Genomic DNA, 18,865 nt, shown 5'->3' with positions numbered 1-18,865 from the left:
CTGGGATCCTCGCCTTCCCTCCCAGTCACCCTCCTGCCACCCCAGAGGAGGTTACTGGGTGTCACTGCAGCGTCCCACAGAGCCCCAGGTGCCACCCTGCACCCCTTGGTCTCACTGCCAGCTCCTCTGACTGTTCCACACCAGCACAGGGAGGGAACTGGGGATGCAAGGCAAGGCAAACTCCCCATTAACTTTCCATGTGACTCCCAATAGTGGGAGTCTTCTGCAGGTGGGGAAAGCAGCAGCACAGCCTCYGTGCATGAAACCATCCCTGAAATGGGGGGAACCTGCCCTCCTCTGCCAGGGAAAGAACCTTCCTCCATTTCCAGACTTAACTGCTACCCCAAAATAGGAAATAAAAGTCAGCAAGGAAACAGAGAACAAATGAAGAGTAAACTCCTATTGCCCAGGTTACAGGGGTCTAAGCTGGTTGATCCTTCTCCAGTGTATGAATCCTCCAGCACAGGATTCAGCAATCCTACAGCGCTCCTTTGGAAGCCTTAAGGTRCAGCAAACCATTCTCAACCCCACACATCCCTTCTGGCATCCCTCCCATGCCCACCCATGGGGAGAGTGGGATGAGGAAGGTGGTAAGAAGGGAACACAAACAGTTCACAGTGGCCATGGCTCAGCCTGATCCTGCAGGCAGGGCAGGATCCTGGCCAGGGGCTGTGGCTGCTCCCTGTGCCAGCAGGGCCAGCCTTTCCCAGTGAGGCTGTGAAATCCTCATCCCTTGCGGGTTTTCAAAGGCAAGATATCTACAACACTTGCCCCAATGGGCACCCACCATTTGTGGCTCTGCACAGCTTGGGGGGACGGGGCTGACCTGGGGCACCTCAGGGTCACCCCATTCTTTCCCGTATTTACTCATCCTCTGGCAATTTCTGGTTCTAATGACCAACCCCACACCACTGTTGATTAAACACATATTTGTTTCTGCTGAATCACTCAACRTTTGCTGTTCCCTCCCCACCCTGGAAATCCTCCTCACGAAGAGCAGCCTCTCCCCACACTGCGGTGGTGACAGTTTCCAGTGCCAGCTYCCAGAGCCAAAGCAGGAATAACTCTCCCAAGCAATGAGCCATGCTCCAAGGAGGCAAACCAYAGGATTTCATCCCATTTCCAGTGTAACAGGCACAGAGTTTGATYCCTGCTGCCTTTGGAGCACCATGGAGGGCTCAGTTGTAATCCATAGTGATGTCCCAAAGCCCAGGGGTGCTCTGTGGCCCACAKGGGTGTGTCTGTGGTCAGCAAATCAGCCCAACACAACCAAAAATGTGGGTGAATTTTTGTAACTAAWGCAGAAAATCCCAAGGAATGGACAGATTCCCAGCTGTATGAAACTGGGAAGGAACTGTCACCTTCCCTCATGAGACTGGATGTGATGAGATGTTTTGTGCCAGGGGCCAGGCACCTCTCACCGTGCCAGGCCACCACAGAGGGATGCTCATGGCACCCCCTCTCATCTCCAGGTCAGGGGGACAGAAAAGCACATGCTGAAGTCGTCCCCTCCCAGCAGGACCTTAATTTTATATAATCACAGCATTGTTTGGGTTGGAGGATCATCCTAAAGATCATCTTGTTCCMATCYATATACAGATTCAGGGTTCCACTCCGTGTCTTTTCCATGTATATCCAAGCCCAGAGAAGGCTCAGGCACCTGCAAGACACGAACACTTCTATTCTGGTCCCCCACACGTGGGTTTCTAGCTCCAAAACAGGAAACCTTTGATTCCTTTTTCTCTCCTAACTGTTAAGCCTATTTAGGCACAGGAAATACTCCACACGAGGGAAGGAGACACCTGAACKGCACACAATGCTTGGAAATTTTGCCGTGTCCAGAAACACCAAATGCATCTTCATTTGAGTGAGGGATGCTGAGGCAAAGCTTTCCATTCTCTCTCCTGGCAGAGCCWGGCCTCAGTGACAGGCAGCAGCACCAGGATGGAATTGCATCCCACTCCCTGTCCCGAGTGCATCCAGTGCTCCTTAGCAGCAGCTGGGCTCTGASCTCCTCCACGGATATTCCTGATGTCCCAGCAGGACAGATTCACAGAGAGCTCCTAGAATTTGTGCTTGGGCACAGCCGAAATCCCCTAAAAATCTCACCCCAGCATAACAACACTTACCTGGTTGGCCGATAGAAACTCCTGGGCGTTGTCGTTCATCCCCATGTACATGTTCTCCCCATCAAACTAGAAAGGCAAAAGAAAGAGTTCATGAAATGCCATCTGCACAGCACTGTCCTGCGCATCCCAAATGCCTTCCTCCACATYAAGAGAATTCCCAGAAGGAAATCCTGAGCTGCTGTTTTAACACTTTTGAGCGTGTATGAGCACATCTTCATCCCACATGTTGCAGTGGGATATGCTAATAGAGCACAGGTATGGGATTTTTGCAGTGAAATAAGGAATGAAYGGCTCCAATGCAAACAAATAGCCCAAATGTGTGTGAACCCACAGATGGACCCCTCAGCAAGGACCACCCAAAAGAAGCCATTGCTAAAATTCCTACTAGACCATCAATCAGATGTGAAAAGGCAATTTCTGCCAATCAAAATGTCCAGGACAGGCAGGTGCCACTCAATCCTCTCACAGAGCTCTGCATGACCCACAACACCAAAGCAAAGCTCCTGCAGCACTGCAGAAGTGTGGGGCATTCAGGAGGGGTCTCTGCGCAAAGCCTGACTCCCATCCTGACACATCCATCCCCTCATTTGCTGTTCTCCTGCCTGCTCTGCCAGATCTGTGTTCCATGGGATGGGATGGGATCCATGAGATGGGATGGGATGAGTTGGGATGCAATGGGATGCAATGGGATACATGAGATGGGATGAGGATGGGATCCATGAGATGGGATGGGATGAGATGGGATGTGATGGGATGGGATCCATGAGATGGTATGGGATCCATGGGATCCATGGGATGGGATGGGATCCATGGGATGAAATCCATGGGATGGGATGGGATCCATGGGATGGTATGGGATGGGACACAGCCCCTCCTCYTGTGTCCCCACAGGTCCAGCACACTCCCAGCTCCMACCYGCTAATCCACTTACCAGCCTACAAAACCCCCATGGAGAACTACAACTCTTCTCACTAATTAGCTACAACAGGAGCTTTTCACTTGYTCCTGTTCCAAAGGAAAGGGAAAAAAAGCCCTCCAGGGTTGTCTCCAGCTCAAAGTACAGCTGGGGCAGGCCTCAAGGCTGAGCTCACAAATTAATTATGGCAATAAAAACGGGCTGTGCCATAAAACACTCCCCAGACGAGGATGGAGGTACCAGCTGTGAGTGACACCTTGCACTTAACAAGGGGAAGAGCCAACCYTGCTGCCCTTACCAGCAGGATGATRAATTGGAGATCACTCACCCCTTGCCTGCTCCCTCACTCTCTGATAAGCTGATTCCAGCTATGCCTTAACAGAAATTGGCCATATTAAGAGCAATAAAAGCGAAATCTAAATAAAACCAGGTGAAGATTTTCAGCCTGGGCAATTAATTACACTCCCATTTCTCAGGATTAGCTATTAAAGTCAGCAGAGTTAGTAAAGCCAAGTGGGGGTAACAGGGCTCAGCTTGGCCTCAGACACCCTCTAATTGCCAAACCATCCTCTGGCACAGCAGAGCAAACCAATTAAAAGCTGTAAGATTGGAGCAGGTATTGTGACACTCATTAAGCCATACCAGCAGCAGCAGCAGCAGGGTGAGAGAGGATTCCTGTGCAGCTGTGGGGTTCTGTGAAATCCATCAGTGAGGTGGGAGCTGTGGGGGCAGTGAGCACTGGGACAAACAACAGTGTCCATCCCCAGGAGGCAGCTGGGTACAACCACTTTAAAGCGAATTTCCCTCCCCCTGTTAGGTGGGCACTGGCTCAGCCCATTCCAGCAGGAGCTGCTGTGCTTCCAGCACGGAGACACAAACAGCTCTACAGCCCAAACACCCTGTGAGAATCCAACCAACCCCAGCAGGGACACCTGAACTGCCAGGAGGGACACCTGAACTGCCGGCAGAGGGGCCAAAGGTTGGTGGAGAGACAATCACAGTCATTTAGGTCAGAAAAGCCTTCTGAGGCCATAGAGTCGAACATTCTCCCAGCACTTCCAAGGCCACCATTAAATGATGTTTTTAAGTGTTACACCCACRCATCTTTTAAATCTCTCCAGGGATGGTGACACCACAGGCCACCTGTTTCAGTACCTGACAGCCCTTTCAGTGAAGAAATAKTCCCTAACATCCAATCTAAACCTGCYCTGGTGCAAATGATGCTGGGATTCCTCTCATTCTACCCCTTGTTACCCACAAGAGGAGACCAAMCCACACCTGGCTACAGCCTTTTTCTCCCAGAAAAAAAAGGAATTCCTTGAAAGTTACATTCAGCAAACCAAAAGCATCCCTCATTGGGAAGGTCCAGGGCAGGACAAACCCACTCCCTTCTCCATATCCTTCTGTTTGTCAGAATCTATTTTTTCATGGCTTTCTATTATTCCCCTACCTCCATTCCACAATTCCTTCTGCCCTTGATGCCTTCATAACAACTGTAATGAATCCTGCCTTCAAAATTACTGTTCCTCTGACTGCCAGGCTGAGCAGCGAGCCTGAAAATCAAGACTGGAAATGCAATGGAAACTTTGGAACTTCCCCACTGCTGATTGGATTTTTTTTCCCCCTCTCCTCCAGGCTATGAGGGTGCAAACAAATTTATTAGAAATTCTCCCATCAGGATATTTTTTCAATTAGATGTTTGCCAGTTATGCAGCAGCCAGGTAGAGCAGATAAGTAATGTGCTCTCCCTCTTCTCATTATTGTTCCGCTATGGAATGCACTTCAAAACAATCAGCCCCATCATTCYGGGTAGATTTATGGTAGAAACAGAMATTTTAATATTTCCCTTTGGTTAKAAATGCTTCYTCCSTTTTTTGYTCCACTCTAGCTCCTGTTCTAGACCTGGATATAGCCATTCATCACCCTCCTTACCCCCAAATCCATCCAACCTGCACAGAGTGATGTGGCAGGGATCATTTCCAAGTCTTGATTCAAAAGGAACATCCTCTTGTGCAGTTGTCTTAACCACCCTTTTGCTCTGTTGCAATTACTTAATTTTWTTATCCTTTGGCTAATAGGAGCAGCCAATTAAACAAATCAGAGGCTGTGGCTGATTCTCACCCTCTCCTGCAGGAAACGAGCACGGAGCTGAGGAGGAAAGGGAAAAGAAAAGAGAGAAAGAAAAAGGGAAATGGGAAGGGAAGGGAAGGGAAGAAAAAGGGAGAAGGGGAAGAAAAAGGGAGGAGGGGAAGAAAAAGGGTGAGAGAGAAGGGAAGAGGGAAGGGAAAGTGCCCCAAGTTCCACCAATTTTGACAAAAAAGCCAAATGAACACTATCAAACTGCCTTGGTCTGCAGGTGACAGGAACTCCAAGCCAAAGGACAGGCAAGGCTCCAACTGGTGCCACAGGAGGTGACTTTGGCACTGGTGGATAAGGACGTGGATGCTGCCAACCCCATTCAGAGCAGGAATCCCAAGGACATCAGGGAGATGGACACCAAGCCTCCAGTGCACCCCTCCATGGGAGTGACACCGTATATTCTGGGTGCAAGCAAAAGATAAAAAAAAAAAGTTCTATTTTGTGAGAAAACATCCTCTGAAATCTAGTTTTTCATGGAGAATTTAATTAAAAATATGATTCTTCTACTACAGCTCTTCCAGGGGAGCTGCAGCTGGCACTGCTGCTCTCTCAGCCCATACACAGAGCTCCATGCAGACATTGTTGTACAAAGCACTTTTAAAAATTTTTATTGCTTTTCTTGACTCTCTTTGATTTGTCATTTTTGCTCCACAGCATTATTTTCAAACCTGTAAACGTGCCCAGAGGTCACACGGGTCCCATGTTAGCAAGATTAATATGAACAGGAAAAACAAATGCAGGCAGCAGGCGGGAACAGACCCCAAAGTGCAGCAGCTGTGGGATCTCCAGCTCTGTGCAAACAGGGAGAACAAATGTTTGCTAACTGGGAAGGGCCCAGTGGAAAGAAACACAACCTCCTGCCAAGATCCCAAGAARGTGCTACTTTTTCCTGGATGGCACTGCCAGCTTGTACAATTTTATTATGAATCCCATCAGATCCTTTTTACTTCATAAGAGCCACAAACTGAGATGRAAACTTCAGTTCTGTAAGAAATCATGGAATCACAGATTAATTTGGGTTGGAAAGGACCTTAAAGGTCACTCACTTYAACTCCCCTGACATGGGCAGAGATAYCTTCYACTAGACCAGAATATGTTGGTAGAATTCATACCTCGAGTAGCTTCTATGATACCACAAGATCTCAAAAGCCTTTCAAGCTTTTTATTTAATTTTATTTTCATTTATGTGTGCTGGGTTTGGGGTTTTTTTTTTGTTTGTTGTTTTTTGGAGGAGTCATACCTAAATTTTGACACTTTGTTGGCAATATGAGACCAGAGCACCTTAACTGCAAGTCACTGAGGTTCTAGAGCTTGAAAATGTGGCCTGTTAAACAAATCCAGCAGTAATTAAGAGCCATCATTCATCAAGAAGCTACTAAACGACCAGTTAAGAACTAATTGAATTACTCCAGTGGTTCCTGCTGCTCACAGCCATGAACACTCCCTCTGCTTTTCCTCCTTGGACGCAGGGGATGGGCAGCAGGTTCCCTCTCATTTCCAAACTGGGGGCACTGGGGAGATCACGTTTCAGTGGAGAGCCTTGGCGTGTAGCCGGGTTAGGTGTTACACCTCAGCCTACACTGGCACCAAGTGACCCAAATATACTGGCCATGCAAAGGAAAAATGACCCAAAATAATGCCATGCAAAGAATGCCTTAGGGTTTTTAGCAAATAAAAGTTAGGACTCAATAATAGTAGTAGTAGTAGTAGTAGTAGTAGTAGTAGTAGTAATAATAATAATAATAATAATAATAATAATAATAATAACCCCAGCCCATGTGTTGCTGGGGTTCATTCAGCTGCCTCTGATGGCACTATGCCCACTGTGGCATTCTTCTTTAGAGAGTGTTACAGAAGTAGTTTTGTCCACAATTCATTTTTGTCAGTATTTTTTGAACTGTAAGTGCATTTTGGTCATGGCACTTCCATCTCCCTGTCCCCATGACGCTGCTCCTGCACATCAGGCTCAGCCCTSTGAGGGATCCAGACCCAAGGATGCYGGTGCTGACCAGGATCCTCTCTGTACACGTTTCTGGGATGTGGAATATTCRCTTCAGCCCTGTTCCTGTCAGTGCTGCTGCTGGCTGAGCTGCCGCTGCAGATTCCTGCTGGAGTAATTTAGCATCCCACCTCTTGGGGAATACATGGCTGAGGCTGGCTTAATCTCTTTAACTGCACTTCCCCCATTAAGGTCTTTACACAACCTCTGGCCCGGAGTGATCCACTTAGCATTATTTATCTGTGTGCTGAAACGCTCGGGCAGCCCCTGGGTTGATCCTGTCAGGGAGGGTCAGGAGTTCAGCCCCAGATTTGAGATTTATGGCTCCCACCAGGAGCCCTGCCAGGGAAGCTCGGCGGCTCCAGCCCGGCCACGCGCTGCCGTTTGTTTGGGGACAAATGGCATTAGCAGGGAGCACGACCCCACAGCAGGTGTCAGAGGCAGGACACCGGCATCCACAGGAGCTGCCGGGGCTTTGAGGGGCTGAGTTTTCACCAACAGTCAGTATTCCCATTCATTATCCCAGGGGAAATTCAGATTGACAGAGCTGAAGTCTCAAGCCTTAAAGCCTTCCAGTAAAAAGTGGTTGCTTTGGTGGATTTGTTTGTTTTAAGAATGATTTGCAAAGAGGGTAAAAGCCTGTTAGGAGATGTTTCTCAAATACATCAGGAGCAGGAAATCTGCAGAGCACATGGGGCACCGGTTTGGTGGAGGCTGTCAAGAAACTACAGCCAGGTGGGAAAGGAAGGAATGACCTGCACCAGCTGGACACAGATGGAGTGAGTATCCARAAACTCCCAAACTCCCTTGGAAAGACCACCTGAGGAGCTCCCACACAGGGATGGCCAGGAGGAAAACCCATAAAACCAACCCAGGAAATCCTAAGGAACCCCCATGGCCAAGTGACATTGATCCACCTGCTCTAAAGCAATGTGAGGGAACTTTGGCCCCTCATGACAAAGACACTGAGGGGCTGGAGTGTGCCCAGAGATGGGAATGGAGCTGGGAAGGGTCTGGAGCCCCAGGAGAGGCTGAGGGAGCTGGGAAAGGGGCTCAGGGGGGACCTTTGCTGGAGCAAAGGGGGATCAGGGGGGACCTTGTGGCTCTGCACAACTCCCTGACAGGAGGGGACAGCCGGGGGGGTCGGGCTCTGCTCCAGGAAAGAAGAAACAGGATGAGCAGAAATGGCCTCAGGTATTAGGGCAAGTTTAGATTGATGATGAGGCAAAGTTGCTTCACTGAAAGGATTGTCCAGCTGTGGCACAGCTGCCCAGGGTAGTGGTGGAGTCCCCATCCCCGGAGGGATTTAAAAGATGTGTGGATGTGACACTGGGGACAGGGTTTAGTGGTGCCTTGGCAGTGCCGGGTCAATGGTCGGGTCTGACAATCCCAGAGCTCTTTTCCAACCTGAATGATTCGATGATCTCAAATATCTGATCTTCTGCCTCTGCTCCCAAACAAACACAAGTAGGAAGGGGAAGGCTCCCCACCAGCACACACAGCACCCTCAGTGCAATCCCATCCCACTCCAACACACCCAAAGGATGTCCAGAGGGAGCTGAGCTGAGGGACCTTGTACCTCACAGCCCACCCAGATCTTGCTGAAGGGTCAGCAAGTCCCCAGGAAAGSTGAGCTGACCTCTCTGCTTGAACTTCTCACGAGGTTCCTCAAAAAACAGGTCCAAACCCCAAAACCCAACACATCACAGGACTCAGGGGAAGGTTCTCTCGCTCACAATACCCTCAGTAGGTTTCAGCAAACAGAGGATCATGGCCCACAATCCATCTGCACTAAAATCCATCCAGCTCATCCTATAACTGATCTGGAAGGGCTCAGTTTATTAATGAGACAGAAATTATTCAGGCCAGCTGCAACTCAAAGCGACTTTGAATAGCTCTGCATTAGGACTCTGGCTGCACTAAGTGGCACTGAGGAAATGGAAGATTAAATTTAATGTCAATAAATGCAAAGTAATGCACTGAAGAAAAGCAGTCCCCACGGCAGACATGACAATGGTGCCTTAAAATAGCTGCTGCTGTCCAGAAGAGAAACTGCTCTGGAGAGTTCACTTCCAACTTTTGCTCAGTCCTCGGCAGGACTGCCAAAAATGACATTCAGGTTTTAGGAGAAATCAGGAAAAGAGCAAAGAATGAAAGATGATGAATTATTTTACCATGTGTGCTGTTAGAAGGAGGAGAGAGGGTAACTGGAAGGGGATCCAAGGTGAGGAATGGCACAGATGGATGAGGAAAAGGGGGYGATGAAGGGACAGAAGGGTGAGACTCAGCAAAGGTATACATGAAAAAATGAAATGAGAGTGGGGTTCTAACAGCCTAAAATSAAGGAGACAGATACTGAAATCATTAGCAAGTGAAATTAAACCYTTCCAGAGAAGTTCTTCATACTGGGGCCAACAGCAAACCCTCTTGCTGCAGGACTAGAAGGATACAAAACATCAACTGGACAAATGAGAGATGAGTAATAAAYCCTGACCTGTGGGGTCCTGGAAGCTCTGTGGGCAAATACAATCTCACTTTTTAGCATGTGGGTGGTCAAATATCATTGTGGGATCCCCAATGGGATACTCAGGGCTCAGCTGGTCCAGGAGTTGCACAATCCCACGTGGGCAGCCCACCTTTGCTTGGGGGGCTCAGGACACAGAGATGTCCCTCAGGACTGGCAATATTTGGTGTTTGGGGGCTTCTGTGACACGTGATTATGTGCTACTCACACAGAYCTCCACCCCAAAAGCATCTCCAGCYTCCCCTTTTATTCTGCTGAGCTCCAGGCTGGAGAGGTCTGAAATGCCACCGCTGTTCGAGTGACAGTGCTCATTTATCTAAGAGACCGGCTTGCTTTCTGTCAGTGCTGCACACAAAATTATTGTTATTACATTATTTGGGGGGGGAATGAGGCCTTAAACTCATTTACCTGGATCTTTCAGAGCCTTGCAAAGGAGTTCAAGCTCTTCACACACRCACACAAAAACCCCGTCCACTGAAAGCTACAGGGAGCAGCAGAATTTAGTCTTAAGACTGACATGGAAATAGATTAATTTTTTTTCCCATTTCATATTCTAATTACAATTCTTCTCCCCCTACTATTTTCTGTTCTCATTACAGTCTTAAAATTGCTCTGCAAATTCTGCACCTTATTCTGCTCTTCCTACCATCTTTGTCATGGAAATGAGAAACAGAATGTATAAGCACGAAAATATTGCAGAGATCAAAATTCTGCTTAACCCTTTCTTGTGCAACTCCAAAAGGAAGCAAGAGCAGCACAGAGTAGCTAATCCTCCATCCAGCCTCCTCTTCTTGTCCCAGCTGCACTGAGGGGAGCGATGCTCAGAGAGAGGTGATTAATTTTAAAGCCAAAATTGCTCACGGTTGCACCTTCAAGGAGAAAGGGTTGGGGTTTCAGCGCAGCAGGTTTTGCCCCCGAGGGCAGATGTTGAGCTAATAGACCCTGACTGTGCTCAGATGATCGTGTTTAGCTTTTAGCCCGGTGCAACACTGCTGGAGAGAGCTGCTGCTGGTGCTTGGAGCTGCACTGAGCTCTCAGATCTTCCTCCTTTCCCACGGCACCAAGAGCTTACCGGAGCGGCAGCCAAAAACCAAATCTTTCCTGATTTTCTCTCCAAGTGTGAGCATGGATAAGGAAAATTGGGAGGTGAGCAGTTCTGCTCTCACCCAGAACCCCCTCCTCCCACCCAGGACGTGCCCAGCCCATGACCAGCTCAGTGCTGTTTATTCTGCAGCGCTGTCGCTGCGAGGCTCAGGCATGTACATCACTTCCTTCTCGAAACCCAACAACAAGCACATCCGGAGCTGTTTATCACAGGTGCTCCAGGAGTTTATCTGCAGAAAAATACAAATACCARGCCTTTGCTGAGCTGGTTCTTCACCCACCAGCAGCTGAATGAGTGGGAGAGCTGAAGGAACTTGGTGAGGGGAGGGAGGAAGGAGCAGAGATGCAGCACAAACCTGGCACTGGCCTGGTGTGCATTAAATAAATGCAATAAGTAATAACAAGCAATAACTGCACTGTTTGCTCCTCCAGTGACACTTGTAATTCACAGGAAACTGAGAGAAGCAGAAAACACACCAAGACCTAAAAGGAGCCACAGAGACTCTGTGCTAGAACAGTGTCAGCGTCAAAGGCACTGACAAACATTGTTTTCTGCAAGATAAAACCTCGGGGCTGCGATAAAAACAGAGCCGATAGCTCTCTGCCTGGGAAGCAGCTCCCAGGCTGGCTCTGCTCTGAGAACCTCTCATGGAGATGCTGATTTGGACAGCAGAACCACAGCCCTGGGTGCAGCCAGAGGTAGCACTGGAGAGGGGCTCCACAGCCACTGGAACAGCCAGGGAGCACTCCCGGTATTCCCAGCTGGCCATGAAGAAACCTTAAGCAGGGAGGTTTCCCCACCCCATAATTTGGTCCCCTTGGCTGAGGAAGGGTGCAGCACGCACAGCAATGCTCAGCCACRCTCCCAAAGGGAATTCCTGGGTGGAATCAGAGCCATTCCTCGGGGAGCAAAGGCAGCAGCTGCCGGCACAAGGAGCGGCTGGGTGACGCGGGTTTGACGCGCACGGGGCAGGAACGGGTTTGGAAATCTGTGTTTGTCTTCTCTCGACTGCACAGAGAGTAAATAATGTGGAATAAAAGGAAGAGAGGAATGGAGCTGTTGGGGGAGCAGGGAGGAGATGSCTCAAAGCTGGGCCCTTTTTTAGACCATGTATTTTGCTTCCCAGCCCAATGCCTTGCTGGCAGCTGTGCAGGTAAACAGCCCGGATCCCAAATGTCTCCTAAATCACTCCAGTAATTCATAAAACCACACGTGCTATTCAGTTGATGTTCACAAAGAGAAACAGTAGCTTCAATTAACACCRCAGCCCCTGTTCTTTCAGCACAGGTTAAATATTACAAGGAAATTCCTTACTCAGAGTGTGGGGAGGCCCTGGCACAGGGTGCCCACAGAAGCTGTGACTGCCCCTGGATCCCTGGCAGTGTCCAAGGAGCCACTTGGGACAGTGGARGGTGTCCCTGCCAATGGCAGGGGTGGAATGAGATGAGCTTTAAGGTCCCGTCCAACCCAAATCTTTTTTCCAAGCAAAAAAGTATATTTCAGCCCCCTCCCTCCATAATTCAGGACCATGTCTTATTTTCATCTCTTGCAAAGCACAAGGGAAAAGAATAATCGATTTTTCAAGACCATGGGAAACATTATGCAAAACCAGCTAGTGGGGAGGGAAAAAAAAATCAGAGAWCTGCCCTGCCAGTCATTTAGAAAATAGTTTCCAACACACAGGTATTTGGCGCCAGCAAAAACCTGCTTTCTGTGGTTCTGCACTCCACTTTGTATGCAAATATACTCTTGCAGTGGTACATAGAATGACTTGCAAAAAAGAAAAAAAACCAACCAAAAAGCTGACAAAGTACAACCCATTTCACAATGTTTGGACATGTTCCTGACTCAAAAAGAACAAAACTAATGAAAAGCGAGATCTTTAAAGACAAAACAAAACCCAACCCCAAAAGAAGGATGATAGGAAGATAATTTCTGAAATCACAAGGTCAAGTTGGACAGGGCAACCTGATCCWGAGGAATTGTGTGGCTCTGTGTCCCTGAGAAGGGCAACCCCAAAACAGTGGGTACAGGGGGCTGGGAGCAGGGTGGGGACGGTGCAGAGGATACAGGGTGCACAGGATCATCACTGCTGGCATGGCTGGGGCTGRGGCTGCACRGCCCAAGCTGCAAACACCGCCCCAGGGCTGGAACTTCTCACCCCGGAGAGCTGAGAGGTGCAGCCCCAGGGTTTGACAGAGGCTGAGGCTCAGCAGCATTTCCCATGGCCACGCCATCACATGGGAACGGTTCCTCTCAAGGCAGCACCACCACATCCTCGCAGCCCTGCTTCACCAAGTGCTGAGTTAGGTGCTCACACAAAGCTGCTGAGTTGTGTTTCCAGCTCCACCACCCCATCACCCTGGCCTTAATTCCTCTGTGCTGCACCCAAAGCTTCATTCCCAACCTCAACTATTAAATATGAAAAAATCCCCAACCGTYTCCATCAAGCACCTCTAATTTCAGCTTTTCTTCCTTTTTTTTTGCTTCCTCTCTGTTCACTTTTTCAATCCTCCCATGGGATTTTACTGCCCTCCAACTTTTTCATTAGGTCCAAATGTATTTGGTGCTTACTGCAGCCAAGCTGGCCACAGGTTTACTTGTTAAATATCTCCCTTAGTGCTGAAAATTCYCAACATCTTAAAAAGACAGTTAAAAACCCATTAAAATTAATTAATCAGAAAGAAGCACCTCTGATTATTATTATTACGCCCCTGCCTCACTGTAAATAATTGAATAAAGATATTATTATGACAATTATTATTATTATTATTATTACTATTATTAACCCTAACAAGAAGTTTAAAGCACATTGATGAAAAGGGAAAAGAGCTGCTTTGCCCAACTAATTAATGACTTAAATAAAAATAAACAAAGCGAGTCTTCCTGATTTTAGCAAAGTCCTGCCTTTTTCCAAGCAGTTAAAAGCAAGACTGACAGCTTTATAGATAGGGAAATGGGCAGATAAGATAAACACTCACAATACAAACTTGTCCAAAGCTTTTACAGTCTTTCTCTGCACCACTTCCAGCTCATTAAATTACAGTATTACTATAGATTTGCAGCAAAATTATCTTTTATCTCGTCTTCTTTTAAAGCTATTTGGCATTTGCTGGTATTTTCTATTATAAATCTAATTGCAGATTCCAAACAGACAAGGGCTCATTAAGCCTTAATTATGCACATGTTGTTTTCAACAAACATTTTCATTTGGACTGCTGTGAGCTGYAATTGTTCCGAAGGCACCGCAGCCTCCCATTACCCACTTCCCTTGGATGGCAAAAGCTACTTTCAAGTAGGTCAGGGCTGGGCTGAAAAACCCGTTTGGGACCTGTGGAGTTTGGGTTGTGCTGCTGTGGTGGGAATGTTGGGTTGTCCAGGGTGGTGGCACCCACCTGCACCCAACCTGCCGTAGGGTTAACTGCAAATTTGTGGAATGGTTTGGCTTGGGAGGCCTTAAAAAGTTATTTATTTCCATCATCCCTACCTAGGGCAGGTGGAGAGGAGCAGGGAGGAGCCTTGAAGTGGGATGGGGAACAGAATGGATGCTCGTCATGGGGAGTAGAGCCAGTGGGGGTGATGTGCCAACAGCTTGTCTTTGGCTACAGTCAGGAACTGAGACTGCTGCTCTGGAGTTCCTGCTGRGAACAGGCTGCMCARGGCAGYRGTGGGTCACCATCCTTAGAGAWGTTAAAAACCAAGAGATGYGGCACTTCCCAGGCTCARTRGGCACMRTGGTGCTCAATGGAAGGYTGGRTTGATGATCTTGGAGGTCTTTTCCAATATTAATAATTCCACGGCTCAGGCACCTCTGAGGATGCCGCCAGCTCAGCCCAACATCTGCCAACAGCTGGRCCCCAGCCCAACATCTGCCAACAGCTGGGCCCCAGCCCCACCCCAGGTCCTCAGCCAACCACATCTGACAGCTTGGCCACAAGGAGCACAGGACAAAGCTGTTATAACCCACACAAAAGCAAAGGAGGGTGGTGAGGAGCCCTTTGCACTTTTGGAGCCCTGGTTATGTTCTGTTTGCACTCTGAAATCAGTAACCCASAGCTTTTATTACAGCTCGGGCTTCCTCCTAACAGCACGAAAGCTGCATTTRCTCCCACCCAGGAGTTACCAGAGCAGGCAGGAGCTGCACCAGGACAGCTTTGAGGTCCTGTCCCATCCCAATGCCCCGGTGAGGAGCCATCAAATGCAAACCTCACCAGCCTCCCTTGAACTTTTTCAGGGAAGAAAAAGCTCCAAATAAATAATTTCCTATCTTATAAAGTGTTGGAGCTCTAAAGGGAGGCTGGAGGTGCTGGCTGCTGCTGGAGCCAGGGGTTTGACAGGTTTTAGCACCACTAGAAACAGCACAGTATGAATACAATCTGTTCTGTAGCTTCTGCCCTAAATTCCTGCCAGCCAGGTATCCAACCTTCTATCTCAGGACAGCAGAGGTACCCAGAAAAGGCCTTRTTTCTTTAAGCAATAAATATCCCCCTTCTTTAGGTTTCTTTCTCTCTTCTCAGTGTAGGACATGACAAATCCCATCCTGAAGACTCATGTTGCCCTGTTAGAAGGAAAATGTGTCAGAGTAAGCAGGAAAACTTATGGCCCTGCCTTTGAAAAAGAAAAGTTTCCAAGCAATAATTTGACCTAGAAAGGTTTTCTAGGTCATTTTGGCTTGGCATGTATATGTCTGACCTACTAAATCTACCACAATAAAATTACAGGGCTCGTTCCAGCCTGCCGGTGTCAAATCATTCATAAATTCAGATGCACTCTTTACCCAGCTGCTATTCATATATTCACAGGGAACGTCTTGCCAGGCTCCTTCTGGGGGGAAGGATTTGCCCTGCTCAACATCAGCTCGTGCTGACAAAGGGAAAATGTAAAAGCTGCCCTGACGAGCTGAGCTCCCACCTTCCTCCTGCAGGATCATGCAGGATTTACGGCTGTGCCACCCTTCCAGGGCTGGTGAAACTCCCCCAAACTGGGCTGGTGAAACTCCTTCAAACTGTGAATTGCTGGTGAAACTCCCCCAAACCGTGAATTGCTGGTGAAACTCCCCCAAACTGTGAATTGCTGGTGAAACTCCCCCAAACCAGGCTGCTGTGGATTTGCCACAGGGAGGGAACACCAAGGCCTGGCTGTTGTCACTTTTGTGGGTGCAGGCGCTAATCAGCACAGCCACACTAATGAAGATTCATTAACCCCTGCTGAAATCCTCATGCTCCAGCTGCACCCCAGCTGAAAAACCACACAGGGGACACTGCAGCTGTCACCAGCACGGCCCTGAGGAGCCCAACATGGGCTTGACAAGAAAAGAAGCTCAAGCTCAGCCTGCCAGGACACACACAGGAGCTATGCTCGGTGGTGCTGCTGCCAGCCACAATTCCCAACAMCGAAGGGTTTTCTTAAATCCACTTYCTTAAATCCACTCTAATATTTATTAATTCTCCCACGTAATCCAAGCAACRCCTGTTAAAGGAACAATTGTGAGGGGTATTATGGGATATTGCTGTCCATGACCGTGTGGGCTGGGCTGTCAGAGCAGTCACCTGCACAGGCTTCATCCCTTCCAGAGGGGAAAACATCACCTGATGAGCCAGAGGGACTCCAGGACCCTGCAATTGGCCCTCCCCATCACAGGGCACTTCCCACTGGCACAATGAGGGATGYTGTGTATGGAGGGGGTTTTATCCTATAAGCACAGTTTTGGCCTTGGGATGGATCCTGGCCCTGAGCACTCTCAGCCAACACCTCCAAACAGGGGTTGTGAGGCCATGGAAAGCCTGAGGAGAYGGGTGCCCAGCCCCACTGCCACCTCCCAGGATGTCCACCCTGTTTGCACCAGCAGGGCTGAGCAGCAGGGACCGGCCAATAATCGCTGTGTCCATGACACTGCCCCAGTGTCCCATAATTGCTGTGTACATGGCACTGCCCCATAACCGCTGTGTCCATGACACTGCCTCAGTGTCCCATAATTGCTGTGTCCATGGCACTGCCCCATAACTGCTGTGTCCATGACACTGCCTCAGTGTCCCATAATTGCTGTGTCCATGGCACTGCCCCATAACTGCTGTGTCCATGGCACTGCCCCCCTGCCCCATAATCGCTGTGTCCATGGCACTGCCCCACTGTTCCATAACTGGAATGTCTGTGGCACTGCCCCCCTGTCCCATCACCGCTGTGTCCATGGCACTGCTCCCCTGTCCCATAACTGGAGTGTCCATGGCACTGCCCCACTGCCCCATAACTGGAGTATCTGTAGCACTGCCCCTCTGTCCCATCACCGCTGTGTCCCATAATCGCTGTGTCCATGGCATGCCCCACTCCAGCCAGGCACCAGGAAGATTTCACCAGGCACTGCACAGAGGGACAAACCCTCCTGCACAGAGCTCTTGGTCTCAGTTTTGAGCCTCATTCAAACCCGGGACAGCCCAGGCAGGCTGGCACAGGGCCACACCAGCAGCTTTTCCCTCTTCCTTGGTTGCAATTTCTTCCTGAGCCTCAGGATCAGGAGCATATATCCAAAGGCACGTCATAGAGGATGGATCCACCGACCAGAGAGCTCACAAAGGAGCAGTTATCTGCACAGTGCCACCATGAAGTGTGGCCTTGGGCAAKAAGTTGTCAAGGCATGGGTAAGACAAGCCATTTCTCCTTCCTTACTGCAGCAGAGTGGGGACAAGGGACTTCCCTATGTGCCACCCCACAGGTGAGAGGATGAACAGATAGGACCATGCCAACAGGTTCAACCAGCAGAGCTGCACCCAGTYCTGCAGCTTCCCAAACTGGTGTGATGCCACCAAGTGCACAGGGGACAGGTGCCACATCATATCTGGGCTGCTCAAAGCATCCAGAGGGGTCTCCTGGTCCTTCAGCAGCACAGAAGGATGTGYTCACAAAACAGATCAAGGCACAACACCCCCAAAACCAAGGTTTAATGAGATGATACTTGAGCTCAGCTCTGACATGTCATGAGATTGTTTTGATCTCCGTATTTCCAGAGAACAGGACTCTCTGCTCAGATTTCCACCGTGCCTAAGTCAGACACCTAAAAAAATCCCATTTACTAGTCAACAAGATTAGTATCCCATGCCTTCTCCAAAACCATTTAGCAGGAGGAAGTGATTTCCACCAACACTCTGCATCCTGATTCAGGAAGTCACGCCGAGATTTCAGGCCCTCCAGTGAATATGTTYCACTTTATATTTCAGCTGCACTTCTGTAAAAGACACCTCTTCTTCCCCCACTTCCAAGCTCTTCCCGACTGTTAAGAGAAAGAAKCCTCCTTGTTCCACTAGGCAGCAGCAGGAATTACACCAGTGCTACATGTTAGGCAGTACAGCAGCCACAGACTCTGTTTCGGTTGAACTCAATGAGGCTTTTCTTGATTTGAGTTTCTCTTATAGAGATTTAAGCCTCCTGGAGAGATGAAAACACTTAATTTGTAACTGCCTGGGCTTAATCTTTTGTTTCCCTCGGCTGCCCTGCAACCTGTCCCTCTGTGATCCTCTAATGCTCCACGGGCAGCATTTTCTCCACCTGCTAATTACAGGCTCCATTGTGCAAGATAATTCAGCCCCAGCGAGGCTGCAGGGTGGTTCTGCATCTCCAGCCTGTGTTCCGCCTCCAAAACCAGAGGAATTAATCACCTTCTCTGCCGGTAAAGTGGGACCAGACACTTGTGTGCTCATTGGAAAGGAAAACAACTTTGGTTCCTTTAAGCAAAACATAATGAATCTCCCAGAGAGCAGGAAGCTCGTAGTTTATATTTCTTGGAAAAGACTGTATTAATATATTAAGTCCAAAAATATATCTATAAATCTTCGCAAGTCGGAGCGGAAACACGAGGCAGCGTGGCTGGGTCTGGAGGAGCTGCGAGTGCTGACGCAGACGAGCCCCCAGCAAACACTTTCTGTGCAGATCAGATTTACCTTTGCTGCCTGCGAGGGCTGGAATCTAAGCCACTGTCCTGAGTGGAGATATTTACTGCAGGCAGCTCAGAAAACATCATTTGGGTACATCATTTCCATCCATCCATCCATCCATCCATCCA

General features: G+C 48.8%; 1 protein-coding gene across 1 annotated transcript in view; it reads right to left on the bottom strand.

The window, feature by feature from the left end:
• The window catches only part of TOX2 (TOX high mobility group box family member 2), a 147,119-nt gene that overhangs the window by 86,369 nt on the left and 41,885 nt on the right, over positions 1–18,865 (bottom strand). The window contains exon 2 of the mRNA XM_057383019.1: positions 2,130–2,195. Within this exon, the coding sequence (XP_057239002.1) occupies positions 2,130–2,195 (66 nt within the window). The remainder of the gene's footprint in view (positions 1–2,129; positions 2,196–18,865) is intronic.

The sequence above is a fragment of the Malurus melanocephalus genome, unplaced genomic scaffold, assembly GCF_030028575.1.
Source record: "Malurus melanocephalus ecotype Western Australia unplaced genomic scaffold, MMel_1.1 scaffold_602, whole genome shotgun sequence".
In the NCBI taxonomy this organism is placed as follows: domain Eukaryota; kingdom Metazoa; phylum Chordata; class Aves; order Passeriformes; family Maluridae; genus Malurus; species Malurus melanocephalus.
The sequence above is the reverse complement of the archived record's forward strand: the minus strand, read 5'-3'. Positions and strand labels throughout refer to the sequence as shown.